The sequence below is a fragment of the Equus asinus genome, chromosome 25 (assembly GCF_041296235.1).
Source record: "Equus asinus isolate D_3611 breed Donkey chromosome 25, EquAss-T2T_v2, whole genome shotgun sequence".
Classification (NCBI taxonomy): domain Eukaryota; kingdom Metazoa; phylum Chordata; class Mammalia; order Perissodactyla; family Equidae; genus Equus; species Equus asinus.
Genome location: NC_091814.1, coordinates 47,137,940 through 47,162,720, shown reverse-complemented (window position 1 = coordinate 47,162,720; position 24,781 = coordinate 47,137,940). Strand labels below are relative to the sequence as shown.

Below are 24,781 nucleotides of genomic sequence, written 5' to 3'. Positions count from 1 at the left end.
TTCCCTCAGTGTGCTGGGTCTCCATAGGCTGGGAACAGGCTGGGCAACCTTTTTGTACTTTACAGACAGCTTCTAGACGTACAGTGTACTGTGCTACATCCGCTCAGAGTATAATAAAGTAAAATCCACTCAAAGCACGAAAGTCAGGCATAGGAATAAGGCAGTTAAACACAATTGAGAAACACAGCTGGACATTCGTATGTCTTATTATAAGGATATTAACTGGATGAGGGGGATTTAAAGACGCCATTTTGTCGGATTAAGCACTCTGCCTACCTCTGCGCCCCCCAGCCCCCGGCCCCCGCCCATGAGATCAGACATCTTTGCTGATGGCTGATTCCAGGATCTTCCAACACTTAGGTGTAAGGGGGACGCACATTGCAGTCTCTCCTAGACCCCTTGGGCCTCCTCCGGCTCTGGTCTCAGTATATAGGGTCATCCCTTTTCTTTCCAATACCCTGTCTACTACTGACCACAGCCATGAGTCAGCCTTCCTTTCTGAGGCTAAAGAGTCCCGATCTTCAGAGACTCCATCCATGGACCTTCCCCAGACAAGATGTGGAGTTGGGGTGTTTCCCTTTGGTGCCTGTGTCCCACATCTCTCCCTGAAACCCAGTGCCCTCACCGGCCTCCTAGGTGGGCACCTCACTCAGACCTGCCTTCCTAGGCTGCCCATTCCCCTTTCCTCTGCCATTCACATGTAGCTTTTCTGACGCTCGTCTTAAAATAACCCAGTAAATGAACTGATGCTAATGGGAAAATGAGTGAAAGGGAGTCAACATACTCGTGAATTAATGGGATTCTCTTCCTAGGTACTCTATTTGCATTTTAACTGTGATTAACAGATAATTCTCTTCCGAGGTTGTTCAGGCCTGACAGTGGGGAGATATTTTTTAAGGAAGCCTTGAGAGACTTTCAAATCAGGTCGCATTTGGGCAGCGATCTAGTCTGCCATGTGTACTAGCCTTCTGAATTCTGAATTGCACTGACATGGTTAGGGAGCTTTAGTGTTCCTTATATATGCTGATTTGTCCCTGAGGAGGATTTTGAAATTTAGGGAGCTTCTGGCTACTCATGTCCTAAATGGTGAGTTTCTGTTCAGAGGACATGGCATTCAAATAGAAGGTGAACATTTTGATATCTCCATGCACAAGCCAGCTCTTCTCAGCTTTTAATTGCATTATAGCTCTGATTAGAACAGGAGATGTGGAGCCCTGGTGGAAATGCGTGGTTTAACACTTGTCCCCTACTCAGACTATCCAGGTGGACCCTCAACTTTTACTTTCACTGAAGTCCTATCAGAAAGCCCATTGTGCTGCCATGAAGGAAACTCCAGCCAGGCAGTGCTGTGTAAGTTCAGCATCTGATTATGAATGTTGGAGTGGGGCAGGAAGGACATTTTATGAGCTCTACCTTCAAAATGCTATTCATCTCTTCAGAGATTAAAATGAAAACATAAATAGATGTTTGGAATGGAGCAGTATGACTTCTACAGGCTGACCCATCATTTACAGCTGATTCTGAGTCCCACCTGCAGGAGACAGCACTGCTCAACCAGGGATGGGTCCACCCCTGGGTGGGGGGACTTGGCAATGTGACTGAAGGTCTTTACCAGCATTTTGTGGGCTGGGGCCGGGGAGGCCAAATATCCATACTGAAGAATTGTTCTACCCCAAATGCCAGCACCCTTCTTGCTTTGAGTGGATTCTTAAATACTGGTACTTAAAAAAAAGAGAGAGAGAAAAATTGTTGGGTACGTGGACAAAAGGGATAGCTAGAGATGGCACAAATCACTCTTTCATTGGCCTATTCCTGGTCCCAGGAGAGAAGATGTTCAAGGTCCAGACACATGGTCCTGTGGCTGTGTGACTTATAGGGGATATGATGTCAGTGATGTCTTCTGGTCTGAGATGGCTCAGTGGCCTGGGTCATCTTTCCTGTCTCAGGAAGTGCTGGAGGAGGAAGTGCTTAGAGTGACATTTTGGTGAGATGGGTGATGACCTTTTGCGGGCCTGTCACCAACCCCTCCCACGCACTCCCTGAGAAGAACCAGCTTCCCACCCAAAGCCATTATAGTAGAAGTAGGGCGCTTATCTCTCACCTAGATTTTCTCCTAAAATGCCAGTAGAAGGGAGGGAGTCTAACCACCACTGGCTCTTCCACCTTATCTTACTTAGGGGGATAAGCTTAATAAATCAGAAAACTGTCTCAGCTGGGGCCTGATGACCAGAGGAGAGTTATTTTTTGATTTATGAGCACACTCACTATCTCTACCCAGAACATCAGTATGGCTTCTGTTTCTAGAAGGTAGAAAATCCATCTGCAGAAAAAAAACTCCCACCCTTAGGCTGAAACCTGCTTCCCCTTTCTTTATCCCAGTGTCCAGGGATAGATAACCACAGCCAATCTTTAAGAAACAGCCTCTGCACAGATTCTTAGGAAGCAGCGCTAGGAACTTGAAATGCAAGTTAGATGAGCTGTGCACTTTGAGAGAGCATTACTCAGGGAGCCCTTGCATGTTATTTAGAGCTGTAGTTAACTGTCTGCAAGAACTCTGAATGGAGGAGGAAATGTGTGTGAATAAAGTGACAGTTTGCCTTTCTTTGATCAGAGACAACTAATGGGGGCAGAGTGTTTTGCTGTGTCTGAGAGGAAAGGCCTTTATCACCCTCTTCTCACTCCTCCTGCTTTTGCTGCTTGAGGCAGAGAAGGGCCGCTGTGGGAGCTCCCAAGTCAGAGGGACAAACTGGGACCTTCCCCTTACACAATGTGTGTCAACTCTTTCTATATCTGCCCCTACCACTCTCAACTATGAATAAACGCTGGGAACAGCGGCAGGGCATTGTCTGAGACAGCACCGGAAGGGCACAGGGTGGTGCAAAGAGACGGGCGGGGTTCTGCTGCGTCGTACATGGCGTCGCTAGGAGTCAGAGTCTACTCGACAGCACTAACAACAACAACCACCTCCGACTAAGTTCTTGGGAGCAAGGACTTCCTCTGTTTGCATTCCCACAGCCTAGCATGGTGCTGGGCCATAATGTAGCAGGTGTTTCTGATGTCTCCTGAATAAATGAATGAAATTGCAGAACAAAAGTTCCCAAACTTCAGCTTGCATCAGAAGGGCTTGTTGTCCTCTGAAGGGCACAGATTGCAGGGAACTCCCCCAGAGTTTCCGGTTCACTAGGTCTGGGGTGGGGCCTGAGGATGTGCGTTTCTCCCAAGTTCCCAGATGATGCTGATGCTGCTGGTCCAGGGGCCCCACTTTGAGAACCATTGTTGTAGACGGCCAGAGAAAGCTTGCTCTCACTGGTATAACTGAAGCCCTCTGTTGAAATAAAGGAAGCCGCAGGCAAATCAGTGTATCAGAAGGAACCCAGGACTTGGAATCTGAGGACTGAGATTGGAGTCCTGGCTCTGCTGTTTGTGGGCTGTGAGACCTTGACAGGTCCCTAGAGTCTAGCCTTGGGGAGTTTGTTTCCTGGTGGGACTGAAGGCTGCCTGACCCACCCGGCAGGCATGTCATGGGATCAAATGAGAATATCTATGTGAAGGTGATGGGTAGAGTCAGAGATCAGATGTAAATGTAAGTACTGTTATTGTAGGAACAGAGCTTGATTAAGCTCGTGATTGATATGGGCACTTATTGCCTTTTATGAGCTGAGTTAAAAAGCAAACTTATAAAAGGATGACAAATATGATGGGGGAAATAGGAGAAATAATTACAGCAGATTTTCAGACAGGATGTAATGAAGTGCTAAATTATATATTGGCGTCCAGAGCACTCTAGAAGTTCAGGTGTGTGTGTTAGGAGGGTATGTGGGAGGATTAATAAGGGGAGTCTTCCTCAGCAGTGGGATCCAGTGGGCTTTGAGGAATGGTTAGGATTTGGACTGAGGCAGGGCAGAGAGAAGTCGGTGAGCAGAAGCATGGAAGGTGGACCTGTCCACTCCACAAGTGGAGGGTGCCTGTGGGGACAGTGGGCTATGAGATTGTGCAAAGGGAACAGCCAAGTTACAGGCCCGCAAAGCAAGGAGCAATAATTCAACTCCATGTGGTGGGAAGTAGGACATTAGGCCTGAGATGATGAAAATGGATGTTTAAGCTTCAGAGGGGCTAGGAAGGCCCAAAGAGAAGAGAACAGGCTTAGGGTGGCAGCTGTGGGAGTAGGGGTATACGTGAGTGACCCGCAGAAGAAAGAGCTTGATAAAGGAGTACAACAGGATTCTCAAACATGACTCAGGGGTTTCAAGTCTGGGTGGCTGGGAGGATGGTCAAGCAGAGAGGGAGATTTAGAGAGGGGGGTTAGCTTGTGTGAGGGATGGTCAGGTACTATCGGGAGAGTTGATGAGTTTGGTTTTAGGTATTTTAATATTTCACATGACTGTGAAACTTCTAAAGAAAAATGCCATTAAGGCTCTTGGATAAACAGGCCTAAAGTTTGGGTGACAGGTCAGGAAAGAGAATATTTTCATCTGTACCATGTTCTCCTCTTGGCCGTTTCGAGAGAGGAGTGACTGCCTGTGACATAACTCGCCGGATCCTTGGTGTTTTCATGCCTGGAGATTTTCCTGCTGAGTCCTCTTGGGCCAGAGTATGATCAGTGGTGAAATTTGCATCTCACCTTTCATCTCTTCTCTCCTGCAGGGGATGCTCTTTCTTACCACAATGGATGGAAGTTTACCACTTTTGACAGAGACAACGATATCGCCCTCAGCAACTGTGCCCTGACACATCATGGCGGCTGGTGGTACAAGAACTGCCACTTGGCCAACCCCAATGGCAGATATGGGGAGACCAAGCATAGTGAGGTAGGTGACAGGCAAACATCTTTTTTGTCCCAGGCTCTTCCCACATTCATTTCCCAAAAGGGACACCCTCCTGGTTGGTTTGGCTGCCCCTCTCCTTCCGATGCTTGCTGTCAGGGCAGTAGAGCTTCTCTTCCAGGTTCCATGGCCTCAAGGTCAAGGCCCTCCCTGTCCATCTGCTGAGACCCCTCCCCACTCTGCATTCCCACCAGTGCTGCTCACTTACTTAGTGCAGGTGGGTGGGAGCTCAGGCTGCCCACTGCTGAATAGAGACAGAAGATGTGGTCACACACCATCTCACTTTACTACTGCACACGTGAGCCCTGTCTCATTCAGCTTGGGCTGCTATAACAGATTACTATAGACTGAGTGGCTGAACAAGAGACATTTATTACTCACAGTTCTGGAGGCTAGGAAGTCCTAGATCAAGATACCAGCAGATTCGGTTCCTAGTGAGAGCTCTCTTTCTGGCTTGTAGACAGCTGCCTTCTCACTGTGTCCTCACATGGTGGAGAGAGAGCTCTGGTCTCTCTTCCTCTTCTTATAAGGGCACTAATCCCATCATGGGGGCTGTACCTTCATGATTTCATCTAACCCTCATTACCTCCCAAAGGCCGCACCTCCAAATGCCATCACATTGGGGGTTAGGGCTTCACCATATGCGTTTTAGGAGGACCCAAACCTTCCATCCATAACAGACACTTCATAATTCTTTCTAGTTGTTCTCCCAGTTAAACCAGAGTGATTTCTCTCAAGTCCTTTGATCACCAGGAAAACAGTCTTTCGTGCCTTAGGTCAGACCCACCCTTGGATCCACTTCATCCAAAGCCACCTACAGTCTGCCCAGAGCATTATGCTGAACCGTCTCTCCATTTCAGAAGTGTGCACACGGGGCTGAGAGTTCTCCAGGGCTCCTTTCCCCTCCGTTGCTCTGAAACTTTCTTACAGTGATTCCTTGAACCTCTATGACCTGTGAATATCATCTTGACTCCTTGCCAGCTACCGGGCAACTCCTGCCTGCTCCCTCACAGCTTCTTGAAAATTGCATCTTTGTTCATACTCATCATTAATCCATCCCCTCTGTGAGCTCCCCGAGTCCCCATCCTGGGTTTCTAATTTCCCATCCTGGCTCCTGATCCTAGCCTTCATGAAGCCACCTCTCCCCAGAACTCACCTCCTGCCAATATTACTGTAAATATCAGCACCTCTAAAGTCCAGGTACCTTTTGATTACTTTGGTCCTGACCAACAGTGGGGGCTCCTAATCCTTATATGATTTCTCAAAGGGAAGAAGAAATTTGCCCCCAGGGAAGCCCAGGAGGGTGGGCCCATGAGTCCTGGTGGCAGCGTGTGGGCTGACTCAGGGAAGCCTGTGATCAGAGATCAGATATTTGAAATGAGCAGCCAGCGTGTCCTAAACCATCCCCATATTTGCTAATAAAAGACATTCATCTGGTTAATGTGCTTTTCACAGTCTGCAAGGCATTTAGCTTCTTGTTTATTATTTACTTCACAAATTAAAATACATAAAATTGGTCACTTGGGCTCTTTATTGGCCAGGTTGCAAGGTTATTAAGTGAATTAAATATTATTGCGCTCACCAGTCAAAAGACATAAAATGAAATTTAGCTTTCAGCAGGCTATTTGTTACCCCAGAGCTAATATCTAACCAGTCTAAATTGAAAATGATTTTACACAATTGGCCAATTAATATGTTTATTTTTGCCTTTAATTTTTTGGAAAAGCAAAGAGTGAGGCAAAGATAATGTGATCCTTGCTGGCCAGGTTGACCCTGTGTTATCTTTGCTGTGGCTCTGGCGTCACCCACCGCCTGGACTCACACCCCGCATCCTCCAACTGCTCAGGGCTTCCAGGTCACCTCAGCCTGTTTAACCACAGCTGACCAGCAGAGGGCACACGTTTCTAGATTCCACCCTCAATTCCCTTATCATACTATCCCAGTCACCACTTGTCTCTTTTTCTCTCCCCTAAGCAGACAGGGAGTGGTATCACTGGCAAAGAAGCTTTCCTTTGTGCCATAACTGATCTCACCCTCCTCCCAGTTGCCTTTTCTTGATCTTAGGTTTTTTTGTGCAGGGGGTGAACTGGGAGCCGTGGAAAGGACATGAATTCTCCATTCCTTATGTGGAGTTGAAAATCCGCCCTCATGGCTACAGTGGGGAGCATGTCCTGAACAGAAAGAAGCGGACACTAGGAGGAAAGACAAGAACAGTCTGATGGCCCATGTGAGAAATCGTCACACGAGATGACCGGTCCCGGGTTGGGGCTGCTTGAGCTTGGGGTAGGGTGGGTAGTGGTGACTGGCTTATGGACGCTTGAAGGACGCTCAGAGCCTCTAGTTTCTGAGATGGCTGGATAACCTGCAGGGCAAAGCGTGTCACCAAGCTTCAAACCAGAGAGGTTACCTTCTGTCACCTGCATTTTTGCCCATTATATTGGGGCCTGAAAAATTGACACAGTAGTAGTTGCACAGTGTGTATGGGAAAGACAGCACTGAAACTGTAAGGTTTTTCAGTCTATCTTCAGCAACAAATGTATAGGTTTAGGGCAAAAAAAAAAAAAAAAAAAAAAATCCAGCACTTCACCAATTGGAAATCTCTGGTAATTGGTATATATATATTTAAAGCTCTGTTAATACAAATCTTCTGTCTAGAAACAAGCACCAAAGAAGGGTTCTCTTTGATGACCAAGGGGCTGAGGTAGCCTGATGCTTGTTACCTCTATTACCACTGGGTTTTGACAAAAAAGATGTAAATTTTCCCCTTTTAAAAAATTGCTGGTGTTATGAGGAAGAATAAAGGGAACCCAAAGGGACCAGGATGGATCCACATTTAGCTTAGTTCCAACTAGTATCCAGGCTGCTGGAAAACAAGGCTTCGTGTTATCGCTATTTTTAAGTGCCCCCTTTCCAGCTATTTGCATAATCTTTCATAGATCTGCATATGTTGTGAATAAATTCTCACTCGTTTCAACTTTAAATAATTTGACTCTCTTGGTAATTGGTTCCTCCCAAAGCCTCTTTCCAGTGTCTCCCTGTCATGGCGTCATGTCCTCAGCCTCCCTCCTTTCCCGCGCCCACTCGATTGGAGCCCTGGGTTTTCTGAAAGCTCTCAGCACTGCAGGCTCACTGTTTGAATGGGCACTCGGAGAGGTCAGATCCCTTCTGCTTGTTTTCCTGTCACTTTAGAAGGTTTTTCTGTAGTGAAGTCAGTGACCATTGAAGTAACTTAAATTCCTCTTCACAGAAAAAAGAAAATAATAAACCACTTGATTTAAAAAATTTTGCCTTGTGTTATTTTCCCCACGTAAGTGCACTTGAATTCTAAATTTAACCTAAGTGCAAATGAAGGTACAATTTATGCATTATAATGGAGTTTGGTTGGCTGTGGGCTCTTACGTATGATGGCAAATAATGGCCTTGGGAACCGGGAGGAGTGAGTGAGTGGGAAGGAAGCCCAGCGCTCTGCGAGCTGCAGTCCCCTCCAGGACCGGAGGGCCAGTTACTGCCTCAGGTTCTCCAGGTCTTACCCCCGGCTGAGTGCCAAGCCATATTCTCGACAGTTTTTGTCAGCCTTCAAAGTTTTCAGCACCACTCCCCTTGCCCTCCTGCTGACACATGCACACTGAGCAATGCTGTGGTCCCTGCTAGATATGATCGTGGGGGCTCTGAATGGCGTACAGTTGTAGGGTTGGGGCTGATCATTAAAGGTGTGCTTGCATGTTGTTCATTGATTCAACAAGAATTTAAGCGCCTGCCTGCTCCTCACCAGGCAGTGTGCTAGGGAGGCAGGGGTGAGCAGTGGCGGCGAGCCCACAGAGGTGAGCAAGCTAGACATGGAGTGTGTGCCGTCATTCATTCATTCAACAAATATTGACTAGGCCCTATTGTGTGCCCGGTTCTACTCTAAACACTGGAACTATGGAAGTGAACAAAACATAATATTCTTGCCCTGTGCTTCTCTTGTTTTGGTGGAGACTGACAATAAACACACATAAATGGACAATTTTAAGAAGTGTTAAGTGCCCTGGAAGAAGAATAGGACTGAAAGGTGCAGGCAGTGATCGGTGGTGGAGGTGAGGGCTGTGCAGGCCTCTCCGAGGAGGGGCTGTGGGCAGACATTGCCCAGTTTCCTTTAGTTGTGATCCAGCATCGGCAGGGCCGAGCCTGAGCTAATTTGCTCTCCGTCTTAAAGGCCCCTCTGTATAGCTTCCCAGTAATGAGTCCTCTCGTCTTCTGTTTTCACGGAGGGTGCTCGCCTTAGTGATTCAGAGCCTTGTGCTCATCCCAGTGGGTGCAGGCTTTTTAGACAAAAAAAGTGTCCTTTGCAAAATGGATCAAACCCTGGGATGACTCAGAGCTGAGGGTGGTACCTGGTGGACCCTGCTTCCCAGCGCGTCACGGGCCGTCTGATATGCCTGGTAAAGCACAGAGGGCTGGGCCCCGTTCTTGACCTTCTGACTGGGTCGGTCTGGGCTGGCTGCTGCTGCTGTTGGTGATCAGTCTGAGTAGCTCTGGCCTAGGGGGCCACCTGCCGAGGGTCATTTGGGTCTGGAGGCATCGGTGATGGCAGCAGCACACCCCACGCTCACTGACCTCTGCGTTCCTCCACCACTGGCCAAGAAGAGAACTGGTAGGGAGACTGGTGTTGTGTCTTGCCTTCTTTCCCCCGAAGGACCCAGGCTGTCCAGAAGGAGTGGGCAGAGAAAACCTCAGCTGACCCTTCAGGGGCTCTACGGCAGGGCAGAGAAGCAAGTCAGGGGAGGCTCATTTTCAAAGAATATTTGTCTGCCTGAGGAGAACATTCCAGCCCTAAACCTCCGTGCCTAACTTCATCTTAACGTGACCGGCTCTGGCAGCTGAATTTAGGTCCCAGGAATGGGGTTATGGATAGACCTGCTTTTCAGAGGGTCAAACGCTTTTCTGAGAGTTGAGTTCTGAGCCATCAGGGTTTTGAAGCTTAAGGGACCATTCCTACCCTGTAGGACAAACCAAAGAAAACAAAAGCTGTCATTGGAGGGACGGGCTGCAAGCCAGGTACTAGGGTAGAAGCGAGGACAGAAGTATCTGAGCCTTTGAGAAGGTCTCTGAGCCATTGCTTGTTCCGTGCAAGATGCTAGCAAAGCAGTGATGGACAGAACCCAGCCCCTGCCCGCAGTGTGGCGGGGACAGCCACGGGGACAAACCATGACAGTGGGTAGCACAATGGGGACAGTGAGTCAACAGGGGTGTGGTCTGGATGCAGTGAGCAGAGCAGGGCACTAGGGAAAGCTTCACAGGTGTGATGTGGGCATTAGGTCTGGAAGGACGAATCTGAGTTGACGGGAGAAACGAGAGGCCTGGGAGGAGGCAGGGCACCTCGGGAAAAAGGAGTGTGGTGGCAGAGATGGGAAAGGGTGGAGTGTGGCATGTTCGAGGGCGGAAAGTGGCTTCCTGGTGGGGTGAGGTGTCATCGGTGGGGGCCAGGCTGGAGAGATGAGCAGGGACTCTTGTCTTGGTTGTGCGAGTCCTGTGGTTGTCAGTGCTCACCGTCCATCGGAAGCAGCTGAAGTTCTTATGTATACAGACCCTGTTTCACCTCTGAGGACTCTGCTTCTCTGAGTCTCAGCCGAGTCACATGCATCTGAGCTTTTTAAAGCTCCCAGGGGATTCTGACATGCACACAGGGCTGAGGACCACTGCTAAGAGGCAAGAGTTGGCCAGTGGAGAACACTCAGAGGTCTGTAAACCTTGGAGGGACACATGTAGTGAGGCTTTTAGTTTGGAAATATCATTCTGGCGGCATGAAAGTGAATGGGAGTAGGTGTTGAAGGAAGTTTTGGGGAAAGCATGGAGATTCACAGACTAGTTAGGGCTATTGCAATAGGCAATAGGGGCTGACTTTCTTGGTCTGTGGCAGAGATGGTGGGAAAGGGGAGAAGGGCTCAGATTAAAGAGAAATTTAGGAGGAAGAGTCAATAGGATTTGAGGGGGATGCGTGGTAAAGGCAGGAAGGGGTCCTTTAGTGGCAGAGTTTAGGGCTGGTGGTTCTTGACAGTAGCTTCCCCTGGGACTCAGGTCCCAGTGTTTGTTTGTCACGTGACATCAGGAGCTCTGCTTTTTAACTTGGAATTCTCAGGGATTCAAGGATTATTAAAGCCAGAAGGTGCTGAAGGAGCCAAGGAGAGAAACAAAGGATGACCCAAGGGATTGTGATCGAGGGGATGTTGTGAAGGGAAAGAAGCAGGTGTGGTGTGTGACGAGAGAGAGGATGTGGACAGGACAAACGCAAATGGAGGTAGAGCAGGGCGGAGGGAAAAACAAGTAGAAATAATGAAAAGCTTTTGGCGAAACGTAGTCGTTTGCTGGAGGAAGTTTTCCACTAAAAAATTTTCCAAGTCATTCTCTTAAGTGCTTCACCTGGGTGATGGAGAGGCTCAAGAAGGCGTTTCTGTCAAGAAAGAGCAGGAATCTATACAGTTGGGGCCAGCAGCCCAGGGCAGGGGGCAAGCTGTACCCAGCCAGGCCAGGAGATGGCAGTGCTGTTCTATCAGGAACCTCTCACTTCCCGAGCACTTTCCTCTTCTCCATAAAGGGGAGTGCTGGGGGAGTCTCCACTTTTCCCTCCTGGGTAACAGTCTGGAGAGTCAGCCCGTAGGATACGGCTCAGCATCCAGCCTGTGCTTGGCAGTTGCGCGCAGTGCTACTGCTGGACTAATGCACAAAGCAGGTAGCTGGGAAAGGCCCAGATATTGCCTGGGGAGACCTGGGCTCTGTCCCGGGCCGGCTCTGCTGGGCTGGTGGTGGGACAGGTGGGATGGGGGCCGTCGGCATGATGAAAGGTGAAGGCGGCACCCCTGGAAGGGATTTTAGGCTGTTTCTAATGTGCAAGTGAATTTCCACTTCCCGAAGTTCCTCTGTTAGTTGGTTGTTTCTATGAGGAGATAGGAAATGGGTTGAGTTCCAATTCGAATGTCAGATAAAGAAGTTACGTTCCCAGTTTAGCCCATAAAAGCCTGTTTATTCTATAATAGATAAATTGCAGGGCACTCATAATGACAGAAATAGAAAACCATGGCATTGCAGTGTTGTAATTTAAACAATAGAAGAAAACAAAATGGAATGAAAACAGTTCATTATTTTGGTAAGTGAAGAAAATTAGGTTTAATTGGAAGAGGATAAAGAGATGAGGCTTGCTGTGGTGCATCTGAAGGAGACATTGGGGCCCTCTAAAGGCTTGTGGGCAGAGCCCTTTATTGTACTTAGTACGTTTCTGAGGTAAGGGAGGGGCTCCTGCAAGTTAACAGTCTTTGAGGAGCCAAAATCAGTAGATGGTCCTGGATCACAACACCTGGTGCGTAGAAGGGCACTGGGGTCGGCCGTGAAGACTTTGGTTTCCATTCCAGGCCCGGGTGAATTACTTACTTGCCTTCCCTGGGCCTCATTTTCTTCTTTGTAAAATGGGAATGATATCCAACCCTGATTTACTCACTGCATCGGTTGCTGCGAGAATCAAATAGATAAGGAAGGTGCTCTTGTGTGATAGGAAGCTCTCTGGAGTGTAAGACACAGGGCGGGAGCTTTGGTCTCTGAAACTTCATTCAAAACTTTCAGGTTTTCTTTATTCTCCCTTTCCTTAATAGAGGTGTATTTGCTGTGGATAGCCACCCATAGGATTATTACGGCTCACAAACGGAAGAAAGACAAGGGGCAGAGTGAGAAAGACAGTTTGGTAGACATGAAGGAGAATCTGGCTACATTTCAGAAAGGGTTTCCTTGGGGATGATAGGAATTGAGCTGCAGGCAGTGAAAGACTGGAACAGATGAAGCACGGGGGCTACACGAACCCTCCACAGCAGCATTTCTCAAACGGTGTTCCTCGGAACCCTTGCTCTTCCAGATGTGCTAAAAGAAGAGACTTCATGGTCAAACAGACTTGGGAAAACTCTGAGGTAAGCGGAGTTACACCAGTTTCTTCGTTATGGTACCTCTTAGAACCTTTCGTGTGATACACGCATTGTGGATCGCAAGGAGTGGGGAAGTCACAGGATGCAGTGTTTTGCAAACTTACTTGACCATAGAATTCTTTTGTTTTCTGAGAATCTAGATAATATTTCTCAAAGTGTCGTTCAGAGACCACTGGCCTTACCTAGCTGTTAGAAGAGCAGATTGTCTGGCCCCCACCCAAGATTTAATAAATCCGGCAGAAGGGCAGAGAGGGACTGGGAATCTGTGCTTATAAGAAACACCCCAGTGATTCTTTTCTTTTGTTTTTTTCCTAATCAATACATTTATTTAGCATATAGTATGTACCAGGCTCCATGTCGTATATTGGAGATACAGTGGTGAATAAGGCAGTTACACTTCTGGCCTCATAAAGGCGAATTCTAGTGCAGGTGGGAATGTGGGGGGAGTGCCAGGAACACAGGAACACACACAGTTACCATACAGTCTGGTCGTGCTGTGATGGGGAAGACTTGTGGGGTTAGGGAACCTTTCCTGTGGGCGGTGATGTAAAATCTGGGACACTTCACCAGAAATCTGTTTGTAACAACAATGAAGACGTAGGGTTATGAAAATCCCTCCTCTGTCAAAGGAGCATGGCATTCTTGACCCTGAGATTTGTGAATATCCGTAAGACCCAGTGAGTCTTTAACACATTTAATCTGAGGACCAGTGATGCGGCTGGATGCATGTTCTCAGGGAAACACTTGAAAGGTGACAAAGATGTTGATGCAACTCTCTCCTCATCTGGCCACCAGGGGGCACTGTCACTGTAGGGTTGCTTGGTTGTGGGCAGGGGGCGTGGGTTGAGGTGGGCTAGGTATGTTAGGACCTGGCCTGTCACATAACTGCAGATTGGGAGTACGGGAATACTGTAGGCAGTGCAATGTGTGGTGCAATTAGGGAGCACGTCATACCAGTGGGCATAGAAATGTACGTTGTTTTCAATTCTTATCTCAGTTGACCTGTCTGCACCGTTTGACTCTGTGGACTTGGGCTTTCTTCTCCTTTGACTCCTAAGACACAACTCGCTCATGATCTTCCTTCTACCCTTTATAATAATAACAACGAACATTTACTGAGCACGTGTGTAAGCCAGGCTCTGTGCTAAACGCTTCATAAACCTTATCTCATTTACTCCTCTCCCTGTGAGATAGGGGCTATCATTAACTCTACTTTACAGGCAATTTTTACAGCGATTAAATCATGGGCCTAAATTTCCATAACCAGTGGAAGTTGGAGTTAGTTTCGGAATCCGGACAGCCCTGGGCGTGAGTCCTAGCCCACCACACTTATGGAGGTCCTTGTCAGCCTGTCCCCAGCATCACTACCCCGGGCTGCACTTTCAGGTTGTAGGCAATGCACACGGGGCCCTCCTTTCCCAATTTCCTCCTCTGCAACTCTGTGGACAGCTCCTACTGTCTGCCCCCACACCTGTCCTGAAACCAGCTTTGGAGCTTCCCTCTAAGGAAGCAGCGACCACACGTATTGTCATGGTCTATTTGCTTGTCTGTCCCCCAAACAGCCTGTGAGCCCCTCCAGACAGCTTTGTATCGCTGGCGCTTAGTACAGAATCAAAACTGTTAATGGAATGAGTAGCCTCAAGAGGGAGTTAGATGCATGCATGGCCCTTCCTGAATGAAGTGTCATAGGTATTTGAAAACATCCCTTTGAACCTATGACAGAGACAGAAGGCTGTGTTGAAGGGACTCTTTTTTTCAGTCTTGTAATCCTGTGACTTTGAATTTGGGAATAATATTAGGTCAAAGGGCGAGAGGCCAGCACAGCATGTTCTGGTGAGTTGAGAATGCTCTTAGCGTTGCCCAAATCCATATTCACACCCAAGGTCAGGGCCAAGCTGGGCAGGTGGAGCTGACAGCATGTGGCTCTGGCATCCCCACAGGTGTGCAGCAGCTGCGCCTCCTCCAGATGGCTTCTGGGCAGCATTCCCTTTCCAACACTGGAAAGGTTTGGAAGACCTGGGGGAAAGAACAGAGAGCTGAGTGAAGAGTCTCTGTTCTCAGGTTGTCGTGGAGTATGTGGTGATGGGGAAGGGAGACCAGGAATCAACTAAAACTACGGAAATATCAGCCTGCCTTGGGGGAGGTAAGGCGCAGGCCTTCCTTCCTAAGTCCTAGTTAAAATGCAGTAAACACAGTGTTTTGCCAACGGGTCTGACCACTCCTCCCACAAGCTTCTGGACCCATGCTCTCCAGGTTGGTAGCCAGTAGCTGCACACAGCTATTGAGCGATTCAAATATGGCCGGTGTAACTCAGCTACTGGCCTTTAATTTTATTTAATTTTAATTAATTTAAATGGCTGTATGAGGCTAATGGTACCATATTGGACAGTGTAGATACAGAACATTTCCATCATTCCTAGTTCTATTGGACAGTACTACTCTAGAGGGTTTCTGGTCTAATTACCAGCTTAGCATCATCAAGGGAGAAATCAGGAGCATCTAAGTCATTTCATTTCATAACCAAAGCAAAGCTACGGCTGACTTGAAAAACATACATTTATATATACAAACGTGAGTGTGAGTCTATCTATCATCTGTCTACTATCCTCTATCTATCTATCATCTGTCTATGTATCTATGTATCTACCTATCTATCATGTATCTACCTATCCTCTATTTATATCATCTCTCTATCCATCATCTATCATCTACCTCTCTGCCCAGCAGCTACTATCGAGGCTCTTAATCTCTTCCCTTCCCAGCACCAGATTTAACTCAGAGGTCTATTTTTGCTTAGTTTTTCATATTTTCCCCTTTCTTCTTTCAGAAGACATTGATTGACCTCACTGAAGGGAATGTTCTCGAAGTGTTGCCAAGGACCATCCGTGTGTTTTTTCTGCAGCTGGCACTCTGAGGATGCATAGTCCCCGAGGTGTCTGCTCTGCAGGCAGGGGTCTGAGCACACTCCTGGTCCTCTGACCTGTGACTCTGCCATGGGGGAGGCAGTGCCCAGGACGCCGGGCCTTTGGTTTCCCAGAGGAAGTTGCTACACCCATCATTTCTGTGTGATGTCTGGGAGAGGGTAATATCTAATACTGGCAAGAAAGTAACTATCCGAGGTCAGCAAGTAAGGAGGTCAGGCATGGCTTTTTATTTTCAAAGTATTTTATTTAAATAAGTTTCTCTTTGGGTGTGTTTGAATTTTCTAGAAAAAAAAATACTGACAAATACTATACAAGTTGGACCATTTATATTCTTCTTGAAAAGGTGACTGCCCTTTTCTACATCTGCCCCTTCCCCTCACCCAAGGAAATAAAAGGGCGCATCCACTGACCAGTGGGGAAAAGAGCTCCCTGCCTCTGATGGCTGAGTCTGGCTGAAGCTGTTCGGAACTCCCGGGCCTGGGCGCTGCTCCCCAAGCCTGTGCTGGTTTAGGAAGCCTCTTCTTTACAATCCTTTCTGCCCTCTCTTGGCTTAAACCCCGCAGGATGGGCCAAGCAGGCTCTAGTCCTGAGGCACCCGGTTGCCAGTGGCAGTTCTGGGGCAGAGGCTGGGAAGAAGGAGTAGAGATGGAGAGAAATAAAGGGGTGGAGCCAGGGTGGTGCTGGGAGAAGAGGCAATGAGATGAGAATAAAGATGAGAAGGAAGTGGGAAGAAAAGGGTGTGGACTCCACTAATTGCCTTGGGCTCCTTTCACACACCCACTTATTCAACACAAACTTGAGGGCTTGTCATGCACCTGGCACTGTTGTAGGGACCCCATGAAGCTTGCCAGGGGAGTTTGGGGTGGGGAAAATGTACACCTCATTCAGGGTTTGGGCCTCCTGGGTCATAGGCTGTGGAAGCAACTGAGAAGTGCATTTCTGGGTGTTTCATGCCTGGAGGTAGAACACAAGTCCATTCGATTAGGAGACAGTGGGGCACTGCACCTTGAGACAGAGGCCTTGTCACAGCAGTGACAACTCACTGCTGTCTTAATTCAAACCAGCAGCCAGTTGCCATGGCAACCATGTTACTGGTGTGGTCCCTGATCCCGGTGATCTGCTCTCCTAGATCATATCTGACACCAGTCTCGGCCATAAGCCTCCACGTCTCCCTCAAGTCATCCATTTTAGGGGGACTGAGAGTTGGAGTCAGGAAGGGCAGCTCATCCCGGTGGCAGCAGTAGAGGTGGGGAGATGACTAGTCATCCTGTGATGTGAAGGGGACAGCCAGATGCTCCATAACAAGGTCTCTGTGTGACAAGGGGATAGAGAATCAGGGGCTGCTGCTTGCTTTGGTCAAAGGGGTGTATGAGTGAGGGGCCCAAATGCCCAAGGTATTTAGGGCCACTTGGGGTGAGAGGGTGAATGTGACTGTTTCTCAAATATGTGCAGGCCTGAATTACGATTCACAGGGTCACCTGCTAGAAGACCCTGGTGCAGAAGTTACTGTCAGATGCCCGCCCTCCGTGGGCCTGGAGTATGCCTGGAGGGCAGGAGAGTACCAGGTAGCCCAAGTCAGCAAATAGAGTATATTTTTCCATTAACACAATCTTATAGATTTTAGTTTTTGCTATAAATATCATAGTTTAGTTACATCATTAATTAAATTGCATTTTTTCCACCATTTAGAACAGCTTCCATGGGAAAATATTTCAAGAGAGCTACCCAGCAGATTTGCAAAGGGATTTTTAGAGCACTGTCTGCCCCCAACTTGGGGATTATCCATCTTTGTAATATGGTCACAATACAATCAAAACACCAACCAGTTCATTCTATTAGTGGATTAGCTCTGCCTCGCAACCTCAGCCCAGTGGGGAGACGCTCTCCTCAACTCACATGTTTACATGTCCCCACGGACCTCAGGGCACATTTGTCAACCTGACCCTTGGTTCTGCATGCGACCTCCTGTAGAATTCAATACCCAACTTCCGTCCATTGGCAATTAGTGGGCTCACTTAGAAGAGAAGGTCACTTGGGGGTACTGGCAAGGTATTGCAAGTTTACCCTTAGCATGATCATGTATCCAACAGCATCCACAGACAGTTATGAGTACCAACTGTGTGCAAGGCACTTGCCTGAGCTTCAAGATAAATATTAATAAACCTCTATATAGCTTCATCCTACTTTCATTTAAACTCTGTAACTTCTGCATTCCATTTGCAACATACCACACACCCATTACAACCTTATGAAATCGTTTCCAGTGTGTCTTCTGTGAGACTGTACCGGTGATTGTCTTAATTCCTTCCCCACTGAAACCTTTGGTTACATAGGAGACACCTAGCTCAGGTGTAGCCTCTCCTTTCCATCCGTAAAACATACATTACACGGGTCCACACTGTAGTCCACTGAAGTGAATGGAGTTCACTTGCTTTCTATAGCTTTCCAGCAGTCACTACCAAGAGCTGTTTGTTCTTGCTTGGAGAAGGGTGCCTCGCTGAGTGGTTCTGAGGGCAGCATTTCAGAGAGAGGTCTGGGACCACATTAAATACCTATCAGTGGTAATGAGGACTTTGTCATGAGTTGCACACAATAGCTTTCAATAAATTTTGATCCATCGCACGTTAAACTTTTCCTCCCAGATGAGAAGTCAGAAGCGGAGGAACTTGGTGTATCTGTATCAATATACAGGGACGGGGACTGTACCAGGTTGCTGGATGGTCCAAATATGAGGATTTCCAGTGAAAGGTTATGTAGGGATAGGACTAGGAAAGCACACATCTCTGACCTGAGTGGTATACAGAACAGACAGTGCATAGGCACCTTGCCTGTTATATTATTGAGCCTGTGTGCCCAAATCTGGCCAGGCCTTCCTGTGAGATGTTGGCAAGAGCCGATAATGTACTGCTTTGCCCAGGGCCTTGCACAAAGTAGACATTCAATGACATTTGATGAACACAATGTACTTGCCCAGGTACCCGTTGCCTGAATTTGCGCGCGTGTGTGTGGTGGGCATGGTGTGCATGCGTGTGCATTTGGGAGGCATGTCAAGATCTAGGAATAAGTGTTCCTTGTGCTTTTGCATATAGAGTATGCCAGAGATGGGTGGAAGGCATGCCTGAGTCTGTAGTCAAGAGCATTGCTATTGGACACAGCTGCCAAGACAGTGCCCAAGAATTGTTCATGTGCTCCCCAGGAGTGCCCTCCATGGGGACACTCAGTCTGAGGTTTGTTCCTTGGTTGAGTAGTTCCTCTGTGGACTTGAGTGCATCACTTCAGGGGCTGCTGCTCCCTAGCCCGTGTGTAGCTGGAAGGCAGCTTAGCCCCCAAGGGAGGACGCCTCTGCTTCCTACCAAGCTAGACAGGCAGTGATGGCCTCTTCTCCATCTGGAGAAGCTTGGGCTGAGCAGAGATCCAGAGATCTTCTTCAGCCTTCTTCTTCTTCTTCTTCCCCTTGTTTCGCTCCGCTTGTTGGCCACTCTTGCCTGACCGACTCCAGCAGCAATGGCAACAGATGAAAAGGAGTGTGAGGACCACCAAGAGTGGTAGCCCCATGAGGACACCCAGGCAGATGGTGTTGAAGAGGCCCTCTTGGTGTTTGGTTGAGATGATGTCCCAGATGGTGCTAAAGAAGGAGCTGATTTTCTCCATGTTGCTTGGCTAGATTGGGGCCAGAGGAACCTTTCAGCTCACTAGCAAGTTCTGGACTCAAAAGGATGCAGCCTTGCCCACTTGCAATTTATTCCTCTTCCAGATTAGGGTTTGGGCACGCCACTGACGGCACCTGAAGAGAGCAAAACAGACTATTCAAGAGAAATGCTGTGGAAATGGTCTATAATTTTTAATAACATCATAGATTTTAGGCTTAGGAAAGGGGAGGGAATCAACGATTTCCAGAGTTCACTGAAATTTGTATTAAGACTCAATAAACAAGATATATGCATGCATTTAGTCAACAAGTACAAACCAATTCTTGCTATGGACACACTATGTTTGGCTTAGGATATAAAAATGAATAGTCTATCAGACCTGCACATAGTAGGTGCTCAGCAATGGTTAGATAAATGAACAGCAATGTGTCTGTTTGGTGTTTTGGTTAGGAGTTGGCATCCTGGACCCTCTATAAGAGCAATTCTCAATCCTTTCTCCACCTGATTGCTGTTGAACACGTCCCCCCCACAGGACAGCTCTGTATCTGACCTTCTGTGAACACTACTTGCTATTTTCAACACTTAGGAAAGCTTAAGCAAGATGAAATGTCTAAGGCTTGCTGCCTGTCTTAGGGGATTTGGACCTCCCCCAAGGTAAGAAGTTCTCAGTCCTCATCCTGCCTCCCTCCTGCCTTCCTTACTGCCCTTCATTCTCTCTTCCCTGCTCCAGGTCTCTTCCCTCTTACATCCCACTCCTGTGCCCGGCGAGGACTCATCGTGCCTTAGGTGGGGGACCATTTTCTGGTTATCTCTGTTTCTAACTTCCTCTCCCTCATTACCCTCGTCTTTGCTTTCTGTCCCTCAACCAAATATTCCCAAGTCTCCTTCCCTGCCTGTTCCCTTCCTTTGCTGCGGAAAAGGAGTCTTGCAGGCTGCTTAGTGATGGTGCTTGGAAACTGGGATGGGGTCCCTGGATGCCTCCCTACTCCTATCCTGAGTTCAGCTTACAGCTGGGGCTGTTCTGGTTGCTTATACAAAGCAGGCCCTCTTCCTTTGGCACCCCCTCCACCTCTCCACACATATCTTAGGCCTCAGCATTCAAAGTATAAGGTTTTAGAGGCTCCTTCAGATATGGAATCTTGGTTCTTGTGTCCAGACAAGACTTGAAAGACAGGCATTATTCAAGAAATTTTTTTTTTGAGGAAGATTAGCCCTGAGCTAACTGCTGCCAATCCTCCTCTTTTTGCTCAGGAAGACTGGCCCTGAGCTAACATCTGTGCCCATCCTCCTCTACTTTATATGTGGGTCGCCTGCCACAGTATGGCTTGCCAAGTGGTGCCATGTCCACACCCGGGATCTGAACCGGTGAACCCTGGGCTGCCAAAGCAGAATGTGTGAACTCAACCGCTGTGCCACTTGGCCAGCCCTGAAGAAAATTTAAGAGACCTCTTGGTGCAAGACATTGCCCTGGACCCAAAGATCAAAGAGTCATTGATTTTCAGGCTGGAAACCTTAGGGATCATCCCAACCAACACTCTCACATAAAGATTAAGATTCTGAGGCCCAGACAGGGGAGGTGACATGTATGAGGCCACGCAAAGCTGTGATGAAAACCCAGACCTCTGGAAAATGGGTCCGGGGCTCTCCGAAGGCTGCTGGGCAAGCAGAAGAACTAAGGATGATGATATTACTTTATATTTGTATTTCACTTTTAAGTGAGCAATGGGATGGTGCATTGTCTATGGAGAAAGCCACTGGGGCACCTGAGTCTAGAATCATTCTGAAGACCAGGCTTCATTCTGTTGTCTTGCACTGCAGTATAAATGTGTGTCCCCTCCTGGGTGGGGTGTGGGACATGGTACCCCAGGGGGTGTCCTTGGAGGTCTAATTCCTTAGATAACACACTCTGTAAGTGTTCCATGTACCCAGTGACCATGTGTCCATCAAGCCCCACCACTCCCGACCTCGGTCTTAGTCTGCTGGCATGCAGCCCCACACCCTTATGATGTTATTTATGCAATTTATGCAATTGTATAAATTGACACCAGCTACTGTGCCATTTGGCCCATGGAAATGAACTAACTGATATGCCAGTCACTTTTCTAGGCACTTTACACCTGTTAACTTATTTAGTCTTTATTACAACCTTATGAAGTAGGTACAATCTGTTTCCCCCATCCCACAGCCAAAGAGACAGAGGCACAGGTCACACAGTGAGTGAGCGGCAGAGCTGGCCTTGCTCATTCTGGGATGTTTGACTCCAGATCCCCCAGGGGTGAGCCCTTCACAGGTGTTGCTCTGGGCCTCATATGCCTTTGTGTGGAATTAACCCATTTTTGGCAAGTAGCCCAGGATTTATAGAATCTTATGCTACTTGGCTATTCCCCAGATTGACTTAAACAGTTATTCCAGTCTGTTGCAAAACAAGACTGCAAAGAGATTTATTTCCTTTGTTAGATACTTCACAAATGCATGAAGATACATACAATAAAAATCCAGTCCTGCCCAAGTGGAGGTTTATAGAAAGCATATGGCTGCCTGAACTTAAACTCAACATGCAACAAAGAAAAGTATTCTGAAAAGTCACATCCCCTTGCTGGAGACTCTGCCGGAGCGCCTCTGAGGCCCTGGGAACAGCGCACGGTGATCTGTCTACACACCCTCAAGCCCACAGGCTCTTTAGGGAGAAAACTCTCCCTTGGATCCCAGAACTCCTCAGCGGAGCCACTCCCCTGTCTTGCTGCTTCTCACACCGCTCTCTCTCTGGATTTTCCTTCTCCCTTTGCCATGACCTTGGCTTTGACCTCAGCCTTGCATGGCCCAGTAGTTTGTGGCCCATCTAAAAGGATTTTTGTGCTCCATTGTGGGAAGACTTTGGGTGATTTTCTCTAATTTGACCCACACATAAGCTTTCCTGGGGCCAAACGCTCCTTGCACTGCACCTCTGTGATTCAGATGAGACAACACTGTCACACTTGTGACAAGCTATTCTCTGCCAGGGGTCATGCGGTCCCTGCAGGGAGCATAAGTGCATTAGGGGACAATCTTGGGTTCAGCTAGAAAGAGAGAGGAAGGACATCGAGCTCCTGGGGAGTATTAGGGCAGTTTTCATGAAGGTAGAGCCACTCGAGTAAGATCTCGAAAGATGAGTAGGATCTTGACAGAGAAACATGGATAAAAAGGACGTTCAAAGATTCCAGGAAGAGAAACTTCTAGAATATGGGCAGGAGAACAGGGGACCTTCTGGTGAGCCTGGGGCTCATGGTGGGAAAGGAGAGGGCTGTAGGTTGTGGCCAGAGTGGAGAGGGCTTTCATAGGGCATACATTTATCTGGGGGTTTTATAACAGGAGGATGTTGTGATCAGAGCTGCCCTTCAAGAAGAGATAACAAGATCTGAAAAGTTCTGGAGAATGTTTTAAGAGAACGCTTCAACCACTTAACACACATTTATTGGGCACCTATTATGTGCCACACATTGAGTTAGGTATTGAGAATTCAGGAATGAACGACAAAGATATGGTTTCAGATATCATGGAGACTTGTACATTCCAGGGGGGTTATTATTAGTGAGGGATCATGTCATAAAAGACAAATATAATAAGCAAATTCCAACTTAGGCTGCTTAGTTGGCTAAAATAGAAGTATGCATTTGAATTACGTGTTTATCTCAACATCCCAGGCCCTCCTACCTCTCCTAACCTTTGTCTCAAACTCATCCATCCCATGGCACCTAAAATAGCCTTTGAATAAATAGATTTCTTTTCAAGCTAAAGCTAAGTCAATAATTCACTTTTGGATCCCTAAAGGTATTTATTTGAGTCTGCTCTCTATACAGCCAAAGAGAGTATTCATTAACATCTGGGAATCCAGTCTGGGGAAAATTCAATTAAAAGGTATTCTTTATATTTTTTAATCTAAGAATTCTCTTCTAGGCTCCCAGGTTACTTGCTGAGCTCTGCTAATCTATAGACTTTCATTAGTATTTATGAGCCTCACATTATTAGCATTTCTAGGAAACAATCAAATCTCTCCTTGGTGGTATGAATTAAAAGTTAGAGCTTCCACAGAATGTTTTGCAAAAGGAGCCACACTTTGGGCCTTAGAAATGCACTCTGGGAGACTCCATCCTTTTGTTGGCTCTCAAGTATTGCTGACACTGTTTGAAAGATAATTCATCTATTCTTGTAAAACCAACAATAGGTGGCAACCAACCTTGATTGTTTGATTGTGGTTGTGGGGTTGAGTGTGAGGTGGGAGAAGAGGGGAAAGTTACTTTCAGTCTCCTTGAAACCAGAAACTGTTCATCTCTATATCTTCAGTAGTATCTAGCTGAGGATAGAGTCATTTATTCATTCTTTCTTCCAACAAGCTTCTATCTGCCTGTGTGTGAGGTGCTGATGGAGAACAGTGATCCTGGAACCAGAGACCTGGGTTTGAGCCCTGGGTCAACTCTTGTGACCTTGTCGAATTGCCGAACCTCAGCTACAAAATGAAGCTAATAAGCTTCCTTCAGAATGATGTCATGAGGATTAAAACAACTCAATATATTTAATGAATTTTGTAAACTGTAAAATAATATAAAACATCATCTATAAAATAGTAGGTTATCTCCAGATAACAACGGACCAATTCTAGCCTTGAACTTTTCTTCCCCATGCCTTACCTTCAAGCCCAATGCTCATTGCCAAGGAGCCATGAGCCCCACCCAATTCAAAAGGAAAGGGCTGCACAGGAAACCTCCCTGCTTGTGGCTGGTCTGCAGGTCTGTGGCTGTCGTTCTAGACTCTGGCATCCAGCAACAGGGATGGAGAAGGGTCACTTGGGAACACCTGAGGGTGTGTGGAGGACTCTTGAGCACATAAAGGGAGGCCCAGGGGAGCACTTAGCCCTCTGTAGGTGCCAGCTTCCTCCTCAGGCTTCAGAATCCCTGGAAGTATACAGGGCTGGGTCCTTCCACAGGGAGGTCTGATCCATCCCTGAGAGCCAGGAGCTGCTCCAGAGTTGTGTCCACGCTGGCCCTCAGCCTAGTGTTCCTCCTGGAGCTCTCCAGGCAGGAGGTGGGGCATTCTACTGTGTGCCAGCCTCTCACTGGTCTTGTTTATTAGATAAACTAACACATGGAAAGCTGTAGAATAGTGTCCATCAGACAGTAAATGCTTTCTAGAAATGTTTATGATAAGGACCATGATGGTACCCCTTTAAAATCCCTGAGACCAACTCCAGAGTGACCTCCAAATGGTCCAAACCCTTAGCGTTCTTGGGGGGTGATGTGTGGTGAGGCAGGAGGTTCACATCTCTCTCAGAACCTTAAGATTCCTTTGCTGCAGCTGCAGACTCCGGGGTCTGTGTGGGGGCCATCTCATAACTGAAAGCTGGGGGCACCCCTCCCGCTGGGCCTCTCCTCAACCACCTCCACTGAGCCTCACCGTACCTGCTT

The 24,781-nt window shown here is 47.6% G+C and overlaps 2 protein-coding genes across 27 annotated transcripts in view; one reads left to right on the top strand and one right to left on the bottom strand.

Moving 5' to 3' along the window:
• The window catches only part of TNN (tenascin N), a 103,171-nt gene extending 95,367 nt beyond the window's left edge, over positions 1–7,804 (top strand). For all 26 annotated transcript variants that reach the window (XM_070498031.1, XM_070498029.1, XM_070498027.1 and 23 more), the window contains 2 exons: positions 4,645–4,808; positions 6,902–7,804. In XM_070498031.1, the coding sequence (XP_070354132.1) occupies positions 4,645–4,808; positions 6,902–7,042 (305 nt within the window). In that variant the 3' untranslated portion in view covers positions 7,043–7,804. The remainder of the gene's footprint in view (positions 1–4,644; positions 4,809–6,901) is intronic.
• An 11,110-nt stretch (positions 7,805–18,914) lies between these two features.
• Positions 18,915–19,475, bottom strand: KIAA0040 (KIAA0040 ortholog). The gene has a single exon (XM_014845340.3). It carries the CDS (start codon positions 19,342–19,344, stop codon positions 19,051–19,053), a length of 294 nt encoding a protein of 97 aa, XP_014700826.1. The 5' UTR covers positions 19,345–19,475; the 3' UTR covers positions 18,915–19,050.
• Positions 19,476–24,781: the final 5,306 nt, after the last annotated feature.